General features: G+C 58.2%; 1 protein-coding gene across 2 annotated transcripts in view; it reads right to left on the bottom strand.

Moving 5' to 3' along the window:
* Positions 1-318: 318 nt before the first annotated feature.
* The window catches only part of KCNT1 (potassium channel, subfamily T, member 1), a 34,228-nt gene continuing 17,557 nt past the window's right edge, over positions 319-16,989 (bottom strand). The window contains exons 13-33 of one of the 2 annotated variants that reach the window (XM_009998839.1): positions 16,471-16,635; positions 15,415-15,551; positions 14,761-14,824; positions 13,487-13,595; positions 12,852-12,960; positions 12,380-12,529; positions 10,659-10,897; positions 9,320-9,536; positions 9,014-9,119; positions 8,752-8,924; positions 8,474-8,545; positions 8,070-8,204; positions 7,694-7,805; positions 7,217-7,318; positions 6,959-7,042; positions 6,523-6,651; positions 6,385-6,405; positions 5,411-5,714; positions 3,545-3,607; positions 870-954; positions 319-439 (exon numbers count right to left, since the gene is read on the bottom strand). In XM_009998839.1, coding sequence (XP_009997141.1) covers positions 319-439; positions 870-954; positions 3,545-3,607; positions 5,411-5,714; positions 6,385-6,405; positions 6,523-6,651; positions 6,959-7,042; positions 7,217-7,318; positions 7,694-7,805; positions 8,070-8,204; positions 8,474-8,545; positions 8,752-8,924; positions 9,014-9,119; positions 9,320-9,536; positions 10,659-10,897; positions 12,380-12,529; positions 12,852-12,960; positions 13,487-13,595; positions 14,761-14,824; positions 15,415-15,551; positions 16,471-16,635 — 2,697 coding nt within the window. The remainder of the gene's footprint in view (positions 440-869; positions 955-3,544; positions 3,608-5,410; positions 5,715-6,384; positions 6,406-6,522; positions 6,652-6,958; positions 7,043-7,216; positions 7,319-7,693; positions 7,806-8,069; positions 8,205-8,473; positions 8,546-8,751; positions 8,925-9,013; positions 9,120-9,319; positions 9,537-10,658; positions 10,898-12,379; positions 12,530-12,851; positions 12,961-13,486; positions 13,596-14,760; positions 14,825-15,414; positions 15,552-16,470; positions 16,636-16,989) is intronic. The other variant, XM_009998840.1, reaches the window with a different exon arrangement.

Genomic DNA, 16,989 nt, shown 5'->3' with positions numbered 1-16,989 from the left:
TGCGTCACCTGGGGACAACCCCAAACACGGTCCTGCTGCTCATGCCGGGTCATCTTGCCGGGGTCTCGGCCACGTCCCACCAGCACCAGCAAAGACTGTCTCACTAGTTGCGGTATTGGTATAAAAAGTTAAAAGCCACGAGGCGTCCTTCCCCTGGCCCGTCGGTCTGTCCGGCTGTCCCGTCCCTCCGGGGGCTCGGGGGTCCCTCCCACCGTGCCCAGGGCGCTGGGCACAGGGGGCACTGGGCACAGGGGGCACTGGGCACAGGGGCAGTGCCCGTCCCCGCGGCTCCTCGGGTGCTCCCGGCGCGGGGGCTGCTCAGAGCTGGGTCTCGTCGCGCGTCTCGGGGCTGCAGGGGCCCAGCTTGTTGCTGCAGCTGCTCTTGCGGCTCTGCCCGTCGTTGGCCACGTGGGCCAGCGGGTCCGAGCGGATCAGGTACCTGTGGGGCAGAGCCTGGTTGTGCTGCTGGGATTCTCCCTTGGGTTCTCCAGGGCAGGAGGGAGCTGGGAAAACCCTGAACTGGGGTCTGGCCCATCTTTGGGGTCGGGACGTGTGGGGATGCTCCAGGGAGCTGGTCAAAGTAAGGATGATTATTTCCCCTGGTAAAAGCCAAGGGTAAAACTCGGCACTGCTGCTGAGAGCAGCAATGAGCAAAGCGGGGGCTTTGGGTGGGGGGGGGGCTTGGGCACTGCTCAGGAACACGGGGAGGGAGCAAAAAACCACAGATCATCATGAGAGATCATGGAAAGCAACGTGACATGGGCAGGTGAGGGGGAAGGTCTGGGGGCACAGGGAGAGCCCCATCCTGGGGATGCCCAGCCAAGGGGCTCCATGTCCCAGGGGGTGCAGGGGGTGGGAGCAGAACCTACACGATGTCGTTGAGCTCCAGCCGCGTGTCGGGCGGGGGGTTGATGAGGACGTAGGACAAGGTGTTCTGGTGGTCGTTCATCTCATCTGCGAGAGGAGGGGAAAGGGCTGGTGAGGGACCCCCCGAGGGACACTCCGGAGGCCCTTGTCCCCACAGCCCCACTGCAGCATCCCCAGCACTTGGCTCTAAGGGGTCACAGCTCATCCCCAAGGAAATGGGTCCCTGCCCTCGAGGAGACCACCAGCAGAGCACCTCCCTCCATGCCTCCCCTGCTGCTCCCCCCACCACAGCCCAGCCCAGGGCAGACCTAACCCTTCCAAACCCCCTCTACCCTCAAAAAGAAAAAAGAAAAAAGAAAGGTGTCTTACCTGGGTTTAGTGCAAAAAAGGGAACAGGTTAATCCTGCCACGTTAGGTACAGCACAACGACTGCAGCCAGGTCAGGGCAGCCAAACATCCCTCCCAGCCCCAGGCCACTCAAGTGCTCTGTCCCCTCTCCCCTTCTGGAGTTGACTTCATCCAGCATCATCCAGCAACAGGATTTAGCTCAAGGGTTGCTCCTTTCTCCAGCCCGAGGGAAAACACCTCCATGTAGTTTCAGAGCCATGGGTACCATTCAGGGGCAGCTCTGAACGCTGGTGACCACCCCAGGGGGCTCGAGGCCACCAAGAACTGCACCCACAGGTGCTGCACGTGGCAAAGGGGAGGGGGGTGCGACCCTGTGCTTTCCGAAATAGCTGAGAACAAGATCATGGGTGAAATGGATGGGGTGCGAGGCTGCGGGGAGGGGTGGGAGCTGCGACAGGTGACACCAGGTACAGCCTGAGGGACCAGGTGCGGATGGACAGGGTGGAGGGGGGATGGACAGACAGACAGACACTGGGGCAGCGTGATGAGCACGGCAGGAGAGCAGCTCGCTGCAAGGCTTCTCACCGGGATTCCTCTCCCACCAGTGCACGATGGCCCCAGGACCCCCAGGTGGGCAGGATGAGACCCCCCTGGGTGAGGAGCACGGCAGCTCTGCAGCCTCAGGAGTGGGTGACACCTCTGAACTGGGGCTTGAGCCACCACAGCTGCCTGGCTGGCACCCTGCAGAGGGGTGCAGACAGCCCCCTCCCCTCTTGCCCTCGGCTGCCTTTGCTTGGTCAGGGCACTCCCAGGGCATCCCTGTGGCTGGACAGTATCAGGACCACAGCCACTGGACACAAGCCCCTCTTTGCTGCTCTGACACATCCTCAGTACCTCTGAGGCCACAGAAGATGCTGAGGCTGGTGGAGGACAGGGACCCCCCCAGGGACCTCCTGACCCGTGCCAGTGTGCCCAGCCCCAGGCACCATCCAGGCCCTGGAGCCACCACAGAGCTTCAGCCATCCCAGTGCTCAGCCTTACAGCGAGGCAGGGACAAGGGGAGCAATGCTGGGGGACACACGGACCCTGGGACCCAACAGGAGACACAGGGCTGGCCATGACAAGGGAGGTGGGAAGGACCCTGGCTGGCGGCAGGTTTCCCTGCTCCATGGAAGCACCTTTTCCTGACCCCCCATGCAGCTGAGCCAGGCATTGCTAAACCCACCAAGTCTATTGCCATAGTGTCCCCAGGGGCACAGCGCAGGGCTCAGCACCCTCCAGCAGGTTATTGAGTTACTGTTTTTGATGGAGAGAAGTCAGCACTGAGCTCCCGTTCCCATCCCCACACACGCAGAGATGTCACCCTCGTGGGATGGTCATCCCTGGGGTTTCCTGCCTTTGCAGGCTCTGGGTGCAATCATAGAGCTGGACCTCTCTCTGGCAGGACATGAGGCTCTGGCTCAGCCCCAGCTCCTCTGCAGGAGGATGAGAAACCAGTGGGGGCTGAGCTCTGCCCGGTGCCCACCGACCATCTGGCAATACACTGTGCTGGCCTGGGGCTTCCATGAGCCCCTCTGGGGCTGCTGCTCTGATGGAGAACACAGTTTATAGGAAAATGCCAACTTTTCACCTTAAAAGTGGGCTAGTGAAGCCTAAAACACAGCTAGGGTGGGCTAGTGGTAACCTCCAGGGTGCTGCAGTCAGAAGGGTCCTTTCCAGAGCACTTTACACCACTGCAAATGGTGCAACAACCCTGCAGCTCCCATAGACACCAACAAGGTGCACCAGAGCATCTACAGCACGAGCAGCACCTTGTCTGACCTCCCCAGCTAGAAAACAGGCTCTGCTGATGCTACAGCCCCGTCCAGGAACACAACCCAAGGGTTGCCAAGGGCTTTCCAAGCGCTGCCTTGTCCCTGAGCTGTGGCTGAGCCACTAAAGGGCAAGAGGCAAAGGGGCTGGTGCAGGAGCTCCAGCATCTCACCACAGACCACGCCACCCCCCATAAGCCCCCTCCTCAAATTGCCAGTGGCTTCACAGGCCAAAACCAACTTGCAAAAGCAAAGGAAGGAGATTTTAGCACCAGGGCTGTGATTTCCCTGTAAGAATTCAGCTAGAACAAGCATCCCTGAGGTTTTGATCTCCATGACTTTGCAGGGCCCTGCCTTTGGCCACAGGATGTTCTTTTGTTTTCCAACACCACTCAACAAATTGGTGCTTGAAAGGCTCCAGGTGTCTAAGGTGAAAACCGGCAAGGGGGTGGATTGGGCTCAGCTGGCATGATCTTGTTGTGCGCTGTCACGCGGGGCTCCCAGGGAGAGGGAATTACCTTGCAAATATCCCAGGTTTACCCGATTCATCACATCACTGGCTGTTAAATTTGCTACATCCTCTACAGAACATACAGGGAAAGGCACAGACATAAACAGAGAGAGAGAGAGAGGTCAGCAAGCCATGGTTCGGCAAATATCAGAGATGAGCTCCTGCACTGCAGCAATAAAATGAGCAAAAGGAAAAGGAAAAAGGGGGGAGAAGGCAGAGCAACGTGTTCCTCCAAAACACCACGGGTGTCCAGACACTGATGGTGACACACGGTGACAACACACAGTCCCCCAGACATGCTGCAGGGCCCTGGGAGCTGCTGGTCCCCCCGTTGTGTCCATCGTCCTCCTGCTCTCACACAGACAAGTCCAACCTCCCCCACTGCCCGCAGCACCCCTGCTCAGCTGCAGCCAAAACTTGCTGGCTGGGCACAGAGAAGGATGAGACCTGAACCATCCCAGCCATCCGCACCCTGAGCACCCTGGCAGGGCTGGCTCGGGACCCTCACCCGAGGCCATGCAGGCAGGGGAGCTGCCCCTGCCCAGACCCCTGCTTGCTGGGGTTGCCAGGCCAGGGTCCCCCCCGGGGGGGTCGGGCTGTGCACCCTCTTCCCCAGCTCCCCACACCCAGCAGATGGGTAAACCAGCTTTCTTTTAAAGGTGGGGAATGCCATCAGCCACTCCATCCATCAGCTCTGCAACGGAGCTGCCATTTTCCCAGAAAAAGCACCAGGGACTTGTAGGAAAAAAAGAGAAGGGGACACACACACGACTGCCACTGTCCTGCCACTGTCCTGCCACCAGCCACCTCTCCATCCTCCCTCCCTGGGGAGGCCAGCTGATGCCCACGACCAACCCCTTTGCCCTCCACTCCAAAATCCCTCCTGCACTGCATGTCTTTACTTTTCCTCCTCCTTTCACGTGGCTGCAAGGGAGAAACCAAGATGGGAGAGAAATCCCCCCCCCTCTTTGCTCCCCAAAATCACTTCCCCTCCCAGCTGGGGCACGGTGCCAGCCTGCAGGTGGGCAGGGGGGGGACAGAAGCTCTTTTGAGGATGGAACAAACAGGCAGCAGCACAGGATGGCTCAAAAGAAAGGAAAAGCAAACAACCAAACAAACCAAGGAAGCTGTGAGCTACAAACTCTGTCGTAACTAAGGGGCGGGGAATCATCCTGGGGGGAACAGACACACCAGCACTGACGGGCAGGTGAGAAGCTTCACGAGAAATGAGGCTGCACGGAGGGACCCTGAGGAGTTTCACACGCAATGAATCAAACCATCAGCCCTGTGGCTACCGATATGTTTCCCGTGGAAGAGCTTTATGTTGGCTTAAAGTCTAAAACAAAAGGGGTCTGCGCCAGCTGACGGGGCCTCTCTTCTCCCTGCTGTGCTCCAGGGGGGGTTGGGCAGAAGGGTTTTGCTGATTTGGGGTCAGAATGTCCTGAACAACCATTTCTGCACGGCCAGAAAGCAGGGGGCAAGTGGGGCAAGTGCCCCAAAGCTGCGTGGTGCAGTCCAGCTGCTGGCAGAGGGGAGAGAGCTCCTCAGCCACTGCAAACCCCTGCCTGGATCCATCCCGGCCCCCCGACACAGGGTGGGGCTGCCTGCAGCTGGATGGGGGGCAGGCGGGGAAGCTGTGGGACCCCAGCCTTCAACACCATCATCTGCAGAAGCACAAGCAAGCCGGGGGACGAGGCAGCATGTAGCTCAGAGCTGGGCTTGGCAGTGCCTGCAGGGTTAGGCAGGGTGCAGGGTCGGGTCAGGCTCATCCTGGGACGAGGCAGGGATCGGGGTGAGGGTGGGCAGAGGGTTCCCCGAGGAGCCGGCGGGCAGGATGCCCCAGGGCAGAGCAGCTGAAGCGATGGGCACTTACCGTACCCGGTGGTGGGCAAGCCCAGGTGCTTCATGCGGTTTTTGACCAGCTCGGAGAGCTCCTGGCGCTCGGAGCGGCGGTACAGGCTGAGGCGCTGCTGGCTGATCCACTCGGCCGTCTTGCCCGAGTGCTTGTTTCCCTGGCGGCTCAGGCGCCGAGCCCACTGCATGCTCTTGCGCCGCAGCAGCGGGTGCTCCGACTGGTCGCTGGAGCAGGAGTTCCTGTGGTGGCCCGTCTTGATGCCCCAGTGCTCCTTGACATCCTTGGTGTCCTCGCAGTCCTCCACATTGATTGAGATCTGTGACTGGAAGCCCAGCAGGTCACGGGAGGGCGGGGGACCTCCCATTCCTGATAGGGCTGGACCTCTCCCAGGAGGTGGGATGGTTCCTCTGATCCCCCAGCGCACTCTCCTGGCACATCATCTCCATCCTGCTAAAACTCCCTGGCTGGCAGATCTGGGACAGGCGCTGCTACACGGAGCCTGACAACCCTCCCGTGGCTACCCCAGGGACACCCATGTCCCCACCTCTCCTCCTGCACCTACAGCAGATGTGGTGTCACGTCTCCGATAGGTGAATTCCCGCTGGTGAGCAGGAATACATGAATAAAGTGGCTTAAAGGATTTCTAGGAAAGAGGTGAATTGTGTTGAATTAAATGTCACCCCTTGGCTCCCTGTAGCCGCTTCATACAAAGGTGAAAATTGAAGGTCTTTGGATGGGACCCTGGTTCACCCTGCTCCTGATCCCAACTGATTGTACCTCACTCGGGGCTGCCCTTTTGTATTCCCACAGTGCTGAGGCTCAGCTGGCACTGCCCTTCCATGGGGACAGACAGTGACAGCTGGCACAAGGCACATGGTGGCTCCGGGTGGCCAGAGGAGCTGCTTGGGAAGCCAACCTGACCACTTGCCCTTGGGCAAGTCAGTGGTGACAGCCAGAATTGTGCCGGGCAGCGGGATGCAAGCGGCACTCACCTGCGCTCGGATGTCGTGGGGCTGCAGTGGGGAGAAAGGAAGGAGAAATAAAGTGTCAGAGCAGCAAAGGGGCAGCCCTGCTGTGCCACCTCCCCCTGCTGTTCCACCTCCCCCTCCCTGGGGGCTCAGTGCCCCTACCTCGGAGGTTGCAAACATGTGCGACTCCGTCCTGTAAATCCCGATGGGAATCTCGGCGCTGGAGGAGCAGAGCTTCTGGAAGAGGCGGCCGTACGTCCGGATCCACAGGTCATCCTCAGTGATCTTCATCTGAGCAACAGAGGACAAACATCAACCCCCCGTGCTGTGCCAACCCTGCTGAGGAGCACCTCAGGCCTCTCCTGAGCATCCCCCCAGCTCGTGTACATCAACCCCAAAAGTGAGGTTGATTCCACCAAAGAGACCAGGAGCCATTTCCCATCCCAGCCACCAGAATGAGGGCTTTGGTCCTTGGTAGCTCTTGGACCTTCCCCTCAGAAGAGGGGAACCCTCCCCTCCCACGCACAGGGTGACAGGTCCCACCAGATGCAGGAGGACTTGGCTGGGTGGTTTCAGCCCGCAGGAACGTGGCACCTACCGCGCAGAGGTAGCCAGAGCCCGGCGTGGTGTCCAGACCCAGCAGCAGCCGAGTGATGGTGATCATGTAGTCCTTGACAAACGACTGGGGGAGACATTTGGGCAGGGAGACACAGAACAGGTTTGCTTGGTTATTTACTGGGAGACACAGAAGGACACCTGCAGTCTGCTGGGGACACCCGTGGGGTGCTCCAGCCCCCACAGCAGCAGCTGGGGCCATACTAGGGGGTCTCAGTGGTCTCTCACTGAGGACTCTCACCTGGTAGAGCAGCGTGTCCAACATACTGATGCTGAAGACCCTCCCGGCTGCAAAGGGCAGCCGGAACATGAAGGCCAGGTTGGAGCCATTCTCTCGCTCTTTCTGGAAGATAAAGGGGAGGTGTCAGCACTCCTGGGGTCTCGTTCACATCTTTGCAGGGCACCTTCACATGCCCCAGTGTCCAGTTCAGGGCTGTTTGCTTCTTTGCCAGAAGATCTGTCTCAACACAGTGACCCCACTGCCCCCCCCTCCTGTAGTCACCGTGTGAAACCTGACTCAGAGCTCCAGCAGCAGGAAAAGCTGCACAACCTGCAGTCACCACCTACATACATACACAGAAGTCCAAAGATCAACTGTCCCCATATTTGTTTGCAAGTTCTCTCAGATAGACACACACCAGCTATTGCAGCTGCAGCTCACAGAAGAGCACAGGACCTTGAGAAGCTGAAATGTAGTCTCAGCATTGACTTCTCTTACCTTTTCTAGCTTGGAAAGGGCGAGAGAGTAACTGTCCTTGGCTCTGAACTGCATGAACCTCATGTTGGAGGGGTGGGTCAGCTCTGTAATAATGCTGAGGCTGGGGAAGAGCCTGCAATGGAAAGAGACCTTTTGTCCTGCACCTTGCTCAGAAGTGATGGAACTCCTTGCATTTAAAGCCCCAGGAAGACCAGAACCATCCCCATGCCTATCTCCAGTCAGAAATAGCCATTCAGATGCTGCTTCCTGCAGTAAGCCCAACCACACATGTGACCCACCACCTGCAGCCACCATCCCAGCCACTGGCACCTCCCCAGTCTTGTCTCCAGTTGAGGTAAATGGCCACGATGGAGCCAGGACAGTGGTCAGTCCTCACCTGAACATGGTCTGGACGTTGACAATCGTCTTTGCATCTGCCATGTAGTCCTCCTCAGCGCTCATGGTGCTCTCCTTGTCCACGACCACCAGGTTGTCAGCATAGATGATTCCACACTGCAGCAAGCTGTCCAGGCTGGGCAGTTCCCAAAGAGAAGAGCGCAGGGTCAGCCCTTGGGAATGACACAGGGAAGCAGCGCTACAGCAACCCCAGGCTGCTCCCGACCACCAGCTCCTCATCTGCTCCCATCCACCAGGGACAAGCTGAGAAGCCAAGGGTGGGCTCAGCTCTATGGTACCAACCCTGGGGATACTCATGGGATGACCTCAAAGTCTGTGCTGGGGTAAATACAACACATCTAGGGATCACTGCAACTAACAACAGCCACACATGGAAACACCTACTTGTCGATGGTACCCTCCATGTAGTAAACCATGGGGAAGCAACAGATGGCTTCCAGAAAGTGGTGCTCAGGCCTGAAGGAAGAGTAACAGAGAGCAAAATGGTCCAGCAGGATCATGAAACACCAAACCCCTCCAGAGCCTCCAGGGCCAACACCAGCCAAAGTACCCAACAGTGACGTTGCCGTGCTCCCCTGCTCCCATCCCCATGGCACAAGATGCCCAGGAAAACACGGGGCAGGGCTTGGCATGACAGGAAACACCCATGGAAAAGTACTTGCTTGTTGTCCAGCAGCAACACAATTGGGTTCAGCTCCTTGCGGGACCGATAGTAGGCACGAAGGGGGACGATGAAGTTATAGAGCCCGTTCCCAGCCGTCTCCGCCGAAACAATAATCAGTTTGTTCTTAAACCCATAGGCTTTGGCGTCCTCAAAGCTGTTGTGCTTGCAGCCCTGCCACAGGCAGCCCAGGGACTCAGCACCCAGCCTGAGCTGCACACCCAGCACTTCCCACTCCCAGGGGGGCTGCAGCCCCCTCCTACCTTGTCCAGCCTCAGGCAGCAGAAAGGGGCTTTCTCAGGTAGAAGGTGGCAGAGGGTTGGGGAGCTGCCGATGTAGGGGGAGTTGGGGGGGTAGCCCTTCACATACCTGCAGCAGAGAGAAAAGCCAGCGGGGTGAGGACACAGGGCGAGCCCTCCACAGCTACAGAACAGGATCCTCTCCACATCAGTGAGTGGAGGGAGGCAGCAGGACTGCGGGAACACCCCTGCCTGTCCCACAGCCGTGTCTGGCTCAGACACGCATCTGCATGAGGAAGGAGTGGGCTGGGCCAAAGGTGGGCAACTCACTCCACAACCGCCGACCCCTCCTCGTCCGACTGTGTCATCTCATCCTCGGACTGGTCGCTGAGCAGGTCGCAGGGCAGCAGGGAGGAGGTGTCAGCCAGCTCCAGGACGGGCGCGATGCTGGGCCGCCGGGTGCCCGAGCCGTTCTCGGCCGGCAGCGCCAGCTTGCTGCTGTTAGCCGGGCGGCACTCCGTGTTCTGCAGGTCCATGGCCACTGTACCTGGACACGGTGGGGAGGGAAGCACAGCAAACCTGCTATAAGGAGGTGAAGGGAGCAGCGTGGGACAAGCGGCGTGGAAAAGCCTCATGCCCGGGTGGTCCTGCACGGGGACGAGGAGGAGCAGGTGGGACCGTCATCGTGCCTGGTAAACACCACCCGATGAAGCTAAGCCAGCTGGGGACATGGGGAGCACTGGCACAGCACCCACCCGTGATCTCCTGGGCACTGCTGCATGGAGCATCTCCCCAGGGTCACAGCTTGGGCTGCTCTTGTGGGGCAGCTGGCACCAAGGACCATCAGCCTCCTCTCCCACTGTGACCACCTCCTGCTGAGGCTCTCAGCTGAATCGTGGCCAAGCAGTGATCCTGAGGTGGTCAGGAAAGCAGGGAGGTCCCCAGCAGGCACAGCCCAGGTGCTGAGCTCTCCAGGCACTGCTGCTCTGCTCACACTCAGTCTCTCTCCCATCACTCTTTGCCAAAGATCCCCCTGCAAACCAGCCACACAAGGAGAACACTGACAAATGCTGCTCAGCAAAGTGCTCTGCGGCTCGCTGGGGAATAATCTATGCAAACTGCTGCTCCTGAGTACAAATGCATAAATTATCTGCCTGAGATATAATCTGCTCGTGCAGCCCAGCCTCTCCAGGCAGCCCCAAAATTTGCTTTCCCCAGATACAAACTGGAAGTAATGACTCATGGTGGTTTTTATTTGCAAAAATGCAGCACTCACTGCAGAGCCAACTGGGCTCTTCATCAGGGGTGAATCATCCACGGGATGTCAGATGCAGCCAAGGGGCATTTACTCTTCCAGCCAGGGCCTGGGGGATTTATGCAAATACTGTTAATGATAATGGACATCACGAGCTTCAATAATTATAGTTGAGCTTGCTGAGAGCACCCAGGGTGCAAGGAGCAGCATGTACCTTCTTGCTGAGGGAATGGAAAGGGATTTTCAGTGGCTCCCAGCAATACCTGGGGTGGGGGTGTGGCAAGAAGTGTGCAAAATAAAGGCACACGTGGGGAAGGAGCTGAAACCAAACCTGGGGAAGAAGCCAGAGCAGCATGTGCAGGATCCTGCCAGGGAGCCCAGCTGCCCCCTGCCCACCAGGGCCCCCCAACTCACCCATGCTGGCGATGATGCTGTGCACGGGCAGGCGGGACGGGCCGTCGTAGCTGCCCCTCCCTGTAAAGCCCTTCTTCTTCTGCTTCTCCTCCTGCTTGAAGATGAAGGCAGAGTTCTCCTCCTTGGTGATGTTGATGTAGAAGCAGGTGTCGGATGCTGCCATGATGTGGCGCGGGCCGGGGTTCAGCAAGATGCTCTTGTTGTCCTCGCGCCGGATGCCGATCAGGCAGACCCCGTACCTGCGCCGGGAGCATGGGGGGTGTTGGCAGCTGGAGAAAAACCCTTCGGGGCTGCACCAAGGACCCCGCAGCAGCCTCCAGCCCTGATGGACGTGGACAGGCCCTGCCCACCCCTGCCTGCCACCCCCCTGCTCTCACTTCTTGTGCGCGTGGAAGGCAGCGTAGGTGAAGCTCTTCCCCTCGTACTCCATGAAGAACTTGCTGTCTCCCATCCGGATGTGATAGACCTCGTTCCCCGAGCAGCGCCCGTACATCCGCTGCCACTGCTCCGGGGACTCCTGGCCCTCCCTGCAAGCACAGCAGCAGCAGGTCAGGATGGACACCCCCTGGTGCTGGGATGGGACACCTCTCCCCCCGCCATGGTCTTGGGATCCATCCCCCTGGTGATGGGATGGGACTTCCCGTTGTGCCAGGATGAATCCCCCTGGTGTTAGGATCTGAGGGTCCCAGGTTCCACTCTGCTCCTCCAGACCCACCTCAGACCCACAGACCCACTGTCCCACAGCCCCCAGTCCTGCCACCCCTCCATGCTGGGACGGGCAGGGATGGATGGGCAGGCAGGAACGGGCAGGCAGGGCTGGGCAGGCAGGGCTGGGCAGGCAGCACTCACTGGCCCCGGGAGGTGTGCACCAGCAGCGTGATGAGGGTGGAGGTGGCAGGGCAGACACAGTTCAGTGCCAGCATGGCATATTTGCACTCCTCTTCACAGACGACATGATCTGAAAGGCAGAGGGGACTGTCACGGTGGGGAGGGGGATGGATGGGTTCCTTGGCTGGTGGTAATTTTGGGGTGCTATTAGGGAGCTGGGTGCTTCCTCCTTCTGCTGGTTCAGGATGGCTTTCAGCCACCAACAGCCCATGGGGAACACCACGAAAGGGATTAATGCAGGCAAGAAAAGAGGGATGCAGGCTGGAAACCAGCCAGAGGGACACCAGCTCACTGAGGCCACCACCACCATATTCATGGGGGGACAGGTGACACAGGCAAACATGGCCTTGGTGTGGCCACACACAGCCCATCTTGTGCCCCCCAGAACCAGCTCTCCCCTGGCACCAGGCTTTAGTGTGCATCATGGTAAAGGGGCTGACAGCTTTAAAGTATCTCCCAGCAATAAAGATGGGTCTCAGCACCATGTCACAGACTCCTCTGAGATGGAAACACCACAGGAAAGGCCCTTGATGGCAGGGAAGGGCAGAGCAGTGAAGCCACCAGTGACACCAGCAGCATCAGCCCCTCTGACTCACCAGCAAACTTGACATGAAACTTGTTTTCAGGCTTTAAGATCTGAACATAGAGAGGACAGTTTGGAGCAAAATCTTTCACAGCCCAGGCTCGCAGGATGGTCTGGTGGTCCTAGCCAAGGAGAAGAGCAAGAGCTACTTGTCTGATGGCTTATCTTCCCCAGCCTTTCTACACTTGGATGAACTGCAAAGCACCCAGCCAGCACGGAGAGCAGGGCAAGGGCTGCTCCAGGCTCTCACTTCTTGTGCGCGTGGAAGGCAGCGTAGGTGAAGCTCTTCCCCTCGTACTCCATGAAGAACTTGCTGTCTCCCATCCGGATGTGATAGACCTCGTTCCCCGAGCAGCGCCCGTACATCCGCTGCCACTGCTCCGGGGACTCCTGGCCCTCCCTGCAAGCACAGCAGCAGCAGGTCAGGATGGACACCCCCTGGTGCTGGGATGGGACACCTCTCCCCCCGCCATGGTCTTGGGATCCATCCCCCTGGTGATGGGATGGGACTTCCCGTTGTGCCAGGATGAATCCCCCTGGTGTTAGGATCTGAGGGTCCCAGGTTCCACTCTGCTCCTCCAGACCCACCTCAGACCCACAGACCCACTGTCCCACAGCCCCCAGTCCTGCCACCCCTCCATGCTGGGACGGGCAGGGATGGATGGGCAGGCAGGAACGGGCAGGCAGGGCTGGGCAGGCAGGGCTGGGCAGGCAGCACTCACTGGCCCCGGGAGGTGTGCACCAGCAGCGTGATGAGGGTGGAGGTGGCAGGGCAGACACAGTTCAGTGCCAGCATGGCATATTTGCACTCCTCTTCACAGACGACATGATCTGAAAGGCAGAGGGGACTGTCACGGTGGGGAGGGGGATGGATGGGTTCCTTGGCTGGTGGTAATTTTGGGGTGCTATTAGGGAGCTGGGTGCTTCCTCCTTCTGCTGGTTCAGGATGGCTTTCAGCCACCAACAGCCCATGGGGAACACCACGAAAGGGATTAATGCAGGCAAGAAAAGAGGGATGCAGGCTGGAAACCAGCCAGAGGGACACCAGCTCACTGAGGCCACCACCACCATATTCATGGGGGGACAGGTGACACAGGCAAACATGGCCCTGGTGTGGCCACACACAGCCCATCTTGTGCCCCCCAGAACCAGCTCTCCCCTGGCACCAGGCTTTAGTGTGCATCATGGTAAAGGGGCTGACAGCTTTAAAGTATCTCCCAGCAATAAAGATGGGTCTCAGCACCATGTCACAGACTCCTCTGAGATGGAAACACCACAGGAAAGGCCCTTGATGGCAGGGAAGGGCAGAGCAGTGAAGCCACCAGTGACACCAGCAGCATCAGCCCCTCTGACTCACCAGCAAACTTGACATGAAACTTGTTTTCAGGCTTTAAGATCTGAACATAGAGAGGACAGTTTGGAGCAAAATCTTTCACAGCCCAGGCTCGCAGGATGGTCTGGTGGTCCTAGCCAAGGAGAAGAGCAAGAGCTACTTGTCTGATGGCTTATCTTCCCCAGCCTTTCTACACTTGGATGAACTGCAAAGCACCCAGCCAGCACGGAGAGCAGGGCAAGGGCTGCTCCAGCCACAGCTGCTAACGGGGTAACTGCCCTTCCCTGCTCCCCAGCAGCAACGGCAAACTGGGGCAGCAGGGGAAGGTGAGCCAGCAGGGGTGCTGCTGCCTGTCATTGTGCTTTCCTCCTGCCATCCCCACATCTCTCCACAGTTGCTCCCTCTGGCAGCCCCATGATAAGCAGCAGTGCCAAGTGCCCAGGGAGGGCATCCAGCTCAGCACTCAACCCCCTGCCCTTGCCTTGGCTGCCTCTCCATGCCCTCCCCTGCTGGGCAGAGGTGAGTGGCAGCCATCACCCCACTCCTGCCACCCGAGGAACCATTCCCCCCAGTCCCACCATCCCAGGGCACAACTCACCGCCGCCGTGCGATCCACCTCATTGCGACTGCTGAGGATGAAACAGGCTTCTCCATTGTCCATCCTGCAGACACAGAGCAGGGACAAGCAGCATGAAACCAGAGCTTACAGAACACCAAACCAGCAAGAATTAGAGACACACAGGTCCCCAGCAGCCAACAGCCCTTCCCTGAGAGACAGATGAAAGAGATGGAAGGGAGCACTGCCGCCAGGCTCGCAGGATGGTCTGGTGGTCCTAGCCAAGGAGAAGAGCAAGAGCTACTTGTCTGATGGCTTATCTTCCCCAGCCTTTCTACACTTGGATGAACTGCAAAGCACCCAGCCAGCACGGAGAGCAGGGCAAGGGCTGCTCCAGCCACAGCTGCTAACGGGGTAACTGCCCTTCCCTGCTCCCCAGCAGCAACGGCAAACTGGGGCAGCAGGGGAAGGTGAGCCAGTAGGGGTGCTGCTGCCTGTCATTGTGCTTTCCTCCTGCCATCCCCACATCTCTCCACAGTTGCTCCCTCTGGCAGCCCCATGATAAGCAGCAGTGCCAAGTGCCCAGGGAGGGCATCCAGCTCAGCACTCAACCCCCTGCCCTTGCCTTGGCTGCCTCTCCATGCCCTCCCCTGCTGGGCAGAGGTGAGTGGCAGCCATCACCCCACTCCTGCCACCCGAGGAACCATTCCCCCCAGTCCCACCATCCCAGGGCACAACTCACCGCCGCCGTGCGATCCACCTCATTGCGACTGCTGAGGATGAAACAGGCTTCTCCATTGTCCATCCTGCAGACACAGAGCAGGGACAAGCAGCATGAAACCAGAGCTTACAGAACACCAAACCAGCAAGAATTAGAGACACACAGGTCCCCAGCAGCCAACAGCCCTTCCCTGAGAGACAGATGAAAGAGATGGAAGGGAGCACTGCCGACAACTCATCTTGGTCACAGCCTTGAGCACAAGGTAGAAAACACTGACCAATTGGATGGATCACATTAACATAAAATTAGCATATAAATGTCATATTAGCATACTGAAATACCCAACCATAGGGACCCCTGCTAACAAACAGCCCCCTACTCTGAGCACATCTAGTGAAATTTTTAGATACTGTCACTTTGAATGGAAGAGAAGAATTAGTTCACCAATCACATATAGGACTGATTGAACATAATTAGAGATAAATTAATATTACACGTTTCTGTGTATAAAAGCAGCACCTGCATTTCAGGAAGCTGAGCCTGCTTTGTGGAATACCACCCAGCTCCCTTTTCTGAACAAAACTGGAAATGACAGCAAATACATCAACCATGTGTGCATCAGCTCATTGCACAGAGGGTGATGGACACCCCTCTGGGGACAACACCTCTGCTCACTTGGCTCTCATGAGATCCTGGTCCTTCAGTGCAGAGCCCTGGAGGTAGATCACCCGCTGAGACCACAGAGGGATCTGCAGGACCCGCCGCACCTGGATGTCCATCTCTGTTGGGCAAAGTATCACCACGTAGTAATCCTGAAAGAGAGAGGCTGGCGTGGGTTGGCAGGCTGGGGGTCTTGCACTGGCCCCCACCAGCCCAGCCACAGGGCTGCCTGAGCCAACAGCTCCTCTGGGGCTTCTGCCCATGGCAGTGAGGTGGGAACTAGATGATTTTTAAGGTCCCTTCTAACCCAAACCATTCTGTGATTCTGTGACTCTGCTCTTGGCTCCTGGTGTGTGACAGCCCCTGCTCCAGGGGCCTGAAAGGGTCTTGGGAAATTCATCAGCAGCTTCTCCACCCCTTTCTGTATAATAAAGCCAAGGCAGACACATCTGAGCAGGGATGGGGACACGGCAAAGCAGAGCCTCCTGAAGGCACAGCCACAAGCAGGATTTTAGAGCTGGAATGTCTGAGGTCAAGGCTGGGCCCCAGGACTGAAGTGTATGTGAGTGTTGGAATGAAAAGCAAATCTGAAACAGGTCTGTGCTGCTCCTGGGGAGCAGGGAGGCACAGTTATTTGCAAGAAGATCACTCTTTTTGTAGGGATGCTCCACTATGAATTGGGTAAATCCCACCAAGATTTAGTGGTTACATGTGGTGTTTCTGTCTGAGGTTCCTCATTCAGCAAAGACATCCCTACACCAAGAAAAGCCCCTCTGGTCCCTCTCCACCTGCCTACACTGTGCTCTGACAGGGCTGGCCAGAAAACAAGGTGGATCAGGCAGAGAGTGCCCCAGCACTGAGACAGCAAAATGAGGTGGCCCTGGGGTACCACCTGTCACCTCTCCTTGGCCACTGCAGCTTCTTGGGGCTGGGCTGGATGGTTTTTACCTTGTTCTTTGCCACATCCACTGTAGCTGGGCAGGACACTCCCCACAGCAGTGACCAGCTGTGCCCAGCAGGGCTGCAAGCCTGGCCACAGCTGGTTCTGACTGAGCCCAGCAGGGTCCTCACCTGCAGGCGCGGGTGGGCATAAAACTCATTGAGGAAGTCCATGAGAAGATCAATCTTGAGGGAGCTGACACAAAGGACCACATGCTTCTCCGTCTGCGCCCGGTGACGGCTGTAATTGCCTCCCGACTTCTGCCGCTCCATCCACAGGTAGACGAGCTCCTCGAACTGCACAGGGAGGCAAGAGCTGCTGTCCCCGTCGGCAGGGCCACCCCGCTGAGGCTCTGCACCCCTCTGGGCTGCCCAGGTCTCACCTGGAGGGGCAGCACCACCAGGGCGACGCAGATCATGATGACGACGAGGAGCTGGGAAGGCCAGATCTTTGGTGTCACGTCTCCGTAACCCACGGTGGAGAAGGTGACGATGCAGAAATAGAAGGACTTGAAGAGAGAGAGCTTCTCACCTGCTCTCTCTAAATGCTGGATGCCACAGGTCCTGTAGGGAGAAAGGCCAGAGCCCAGCGAGTGCTGCCCTGCCCAGAGAGGGGCAGTGCCCCGGGCACCTGAGGCACAACAGGTCCTC

Source organism: Chaetura pelagica, unplaced genomic scaffold (genome assembly GCF_000747805.2).
Source record: "Chaetura pelagica isolate M959 unplaced genomic scaffold, ChaPel_1.0 scaffold405, whole genome shotgun sequence".
In the NCBI taxonomy this organism is placed as follows: domain Eukaryota; kingdom Metazoa; phylum Chordata; class Aves; order Apodiformes; family Apodidae; genus Chaetura; species Chaetura pelagica.
The sequence above is the reverse complement of the archived record's forward strand: the minus strand, read 5'-3'. Positions and strand labels throughout refer to the sequence as shown.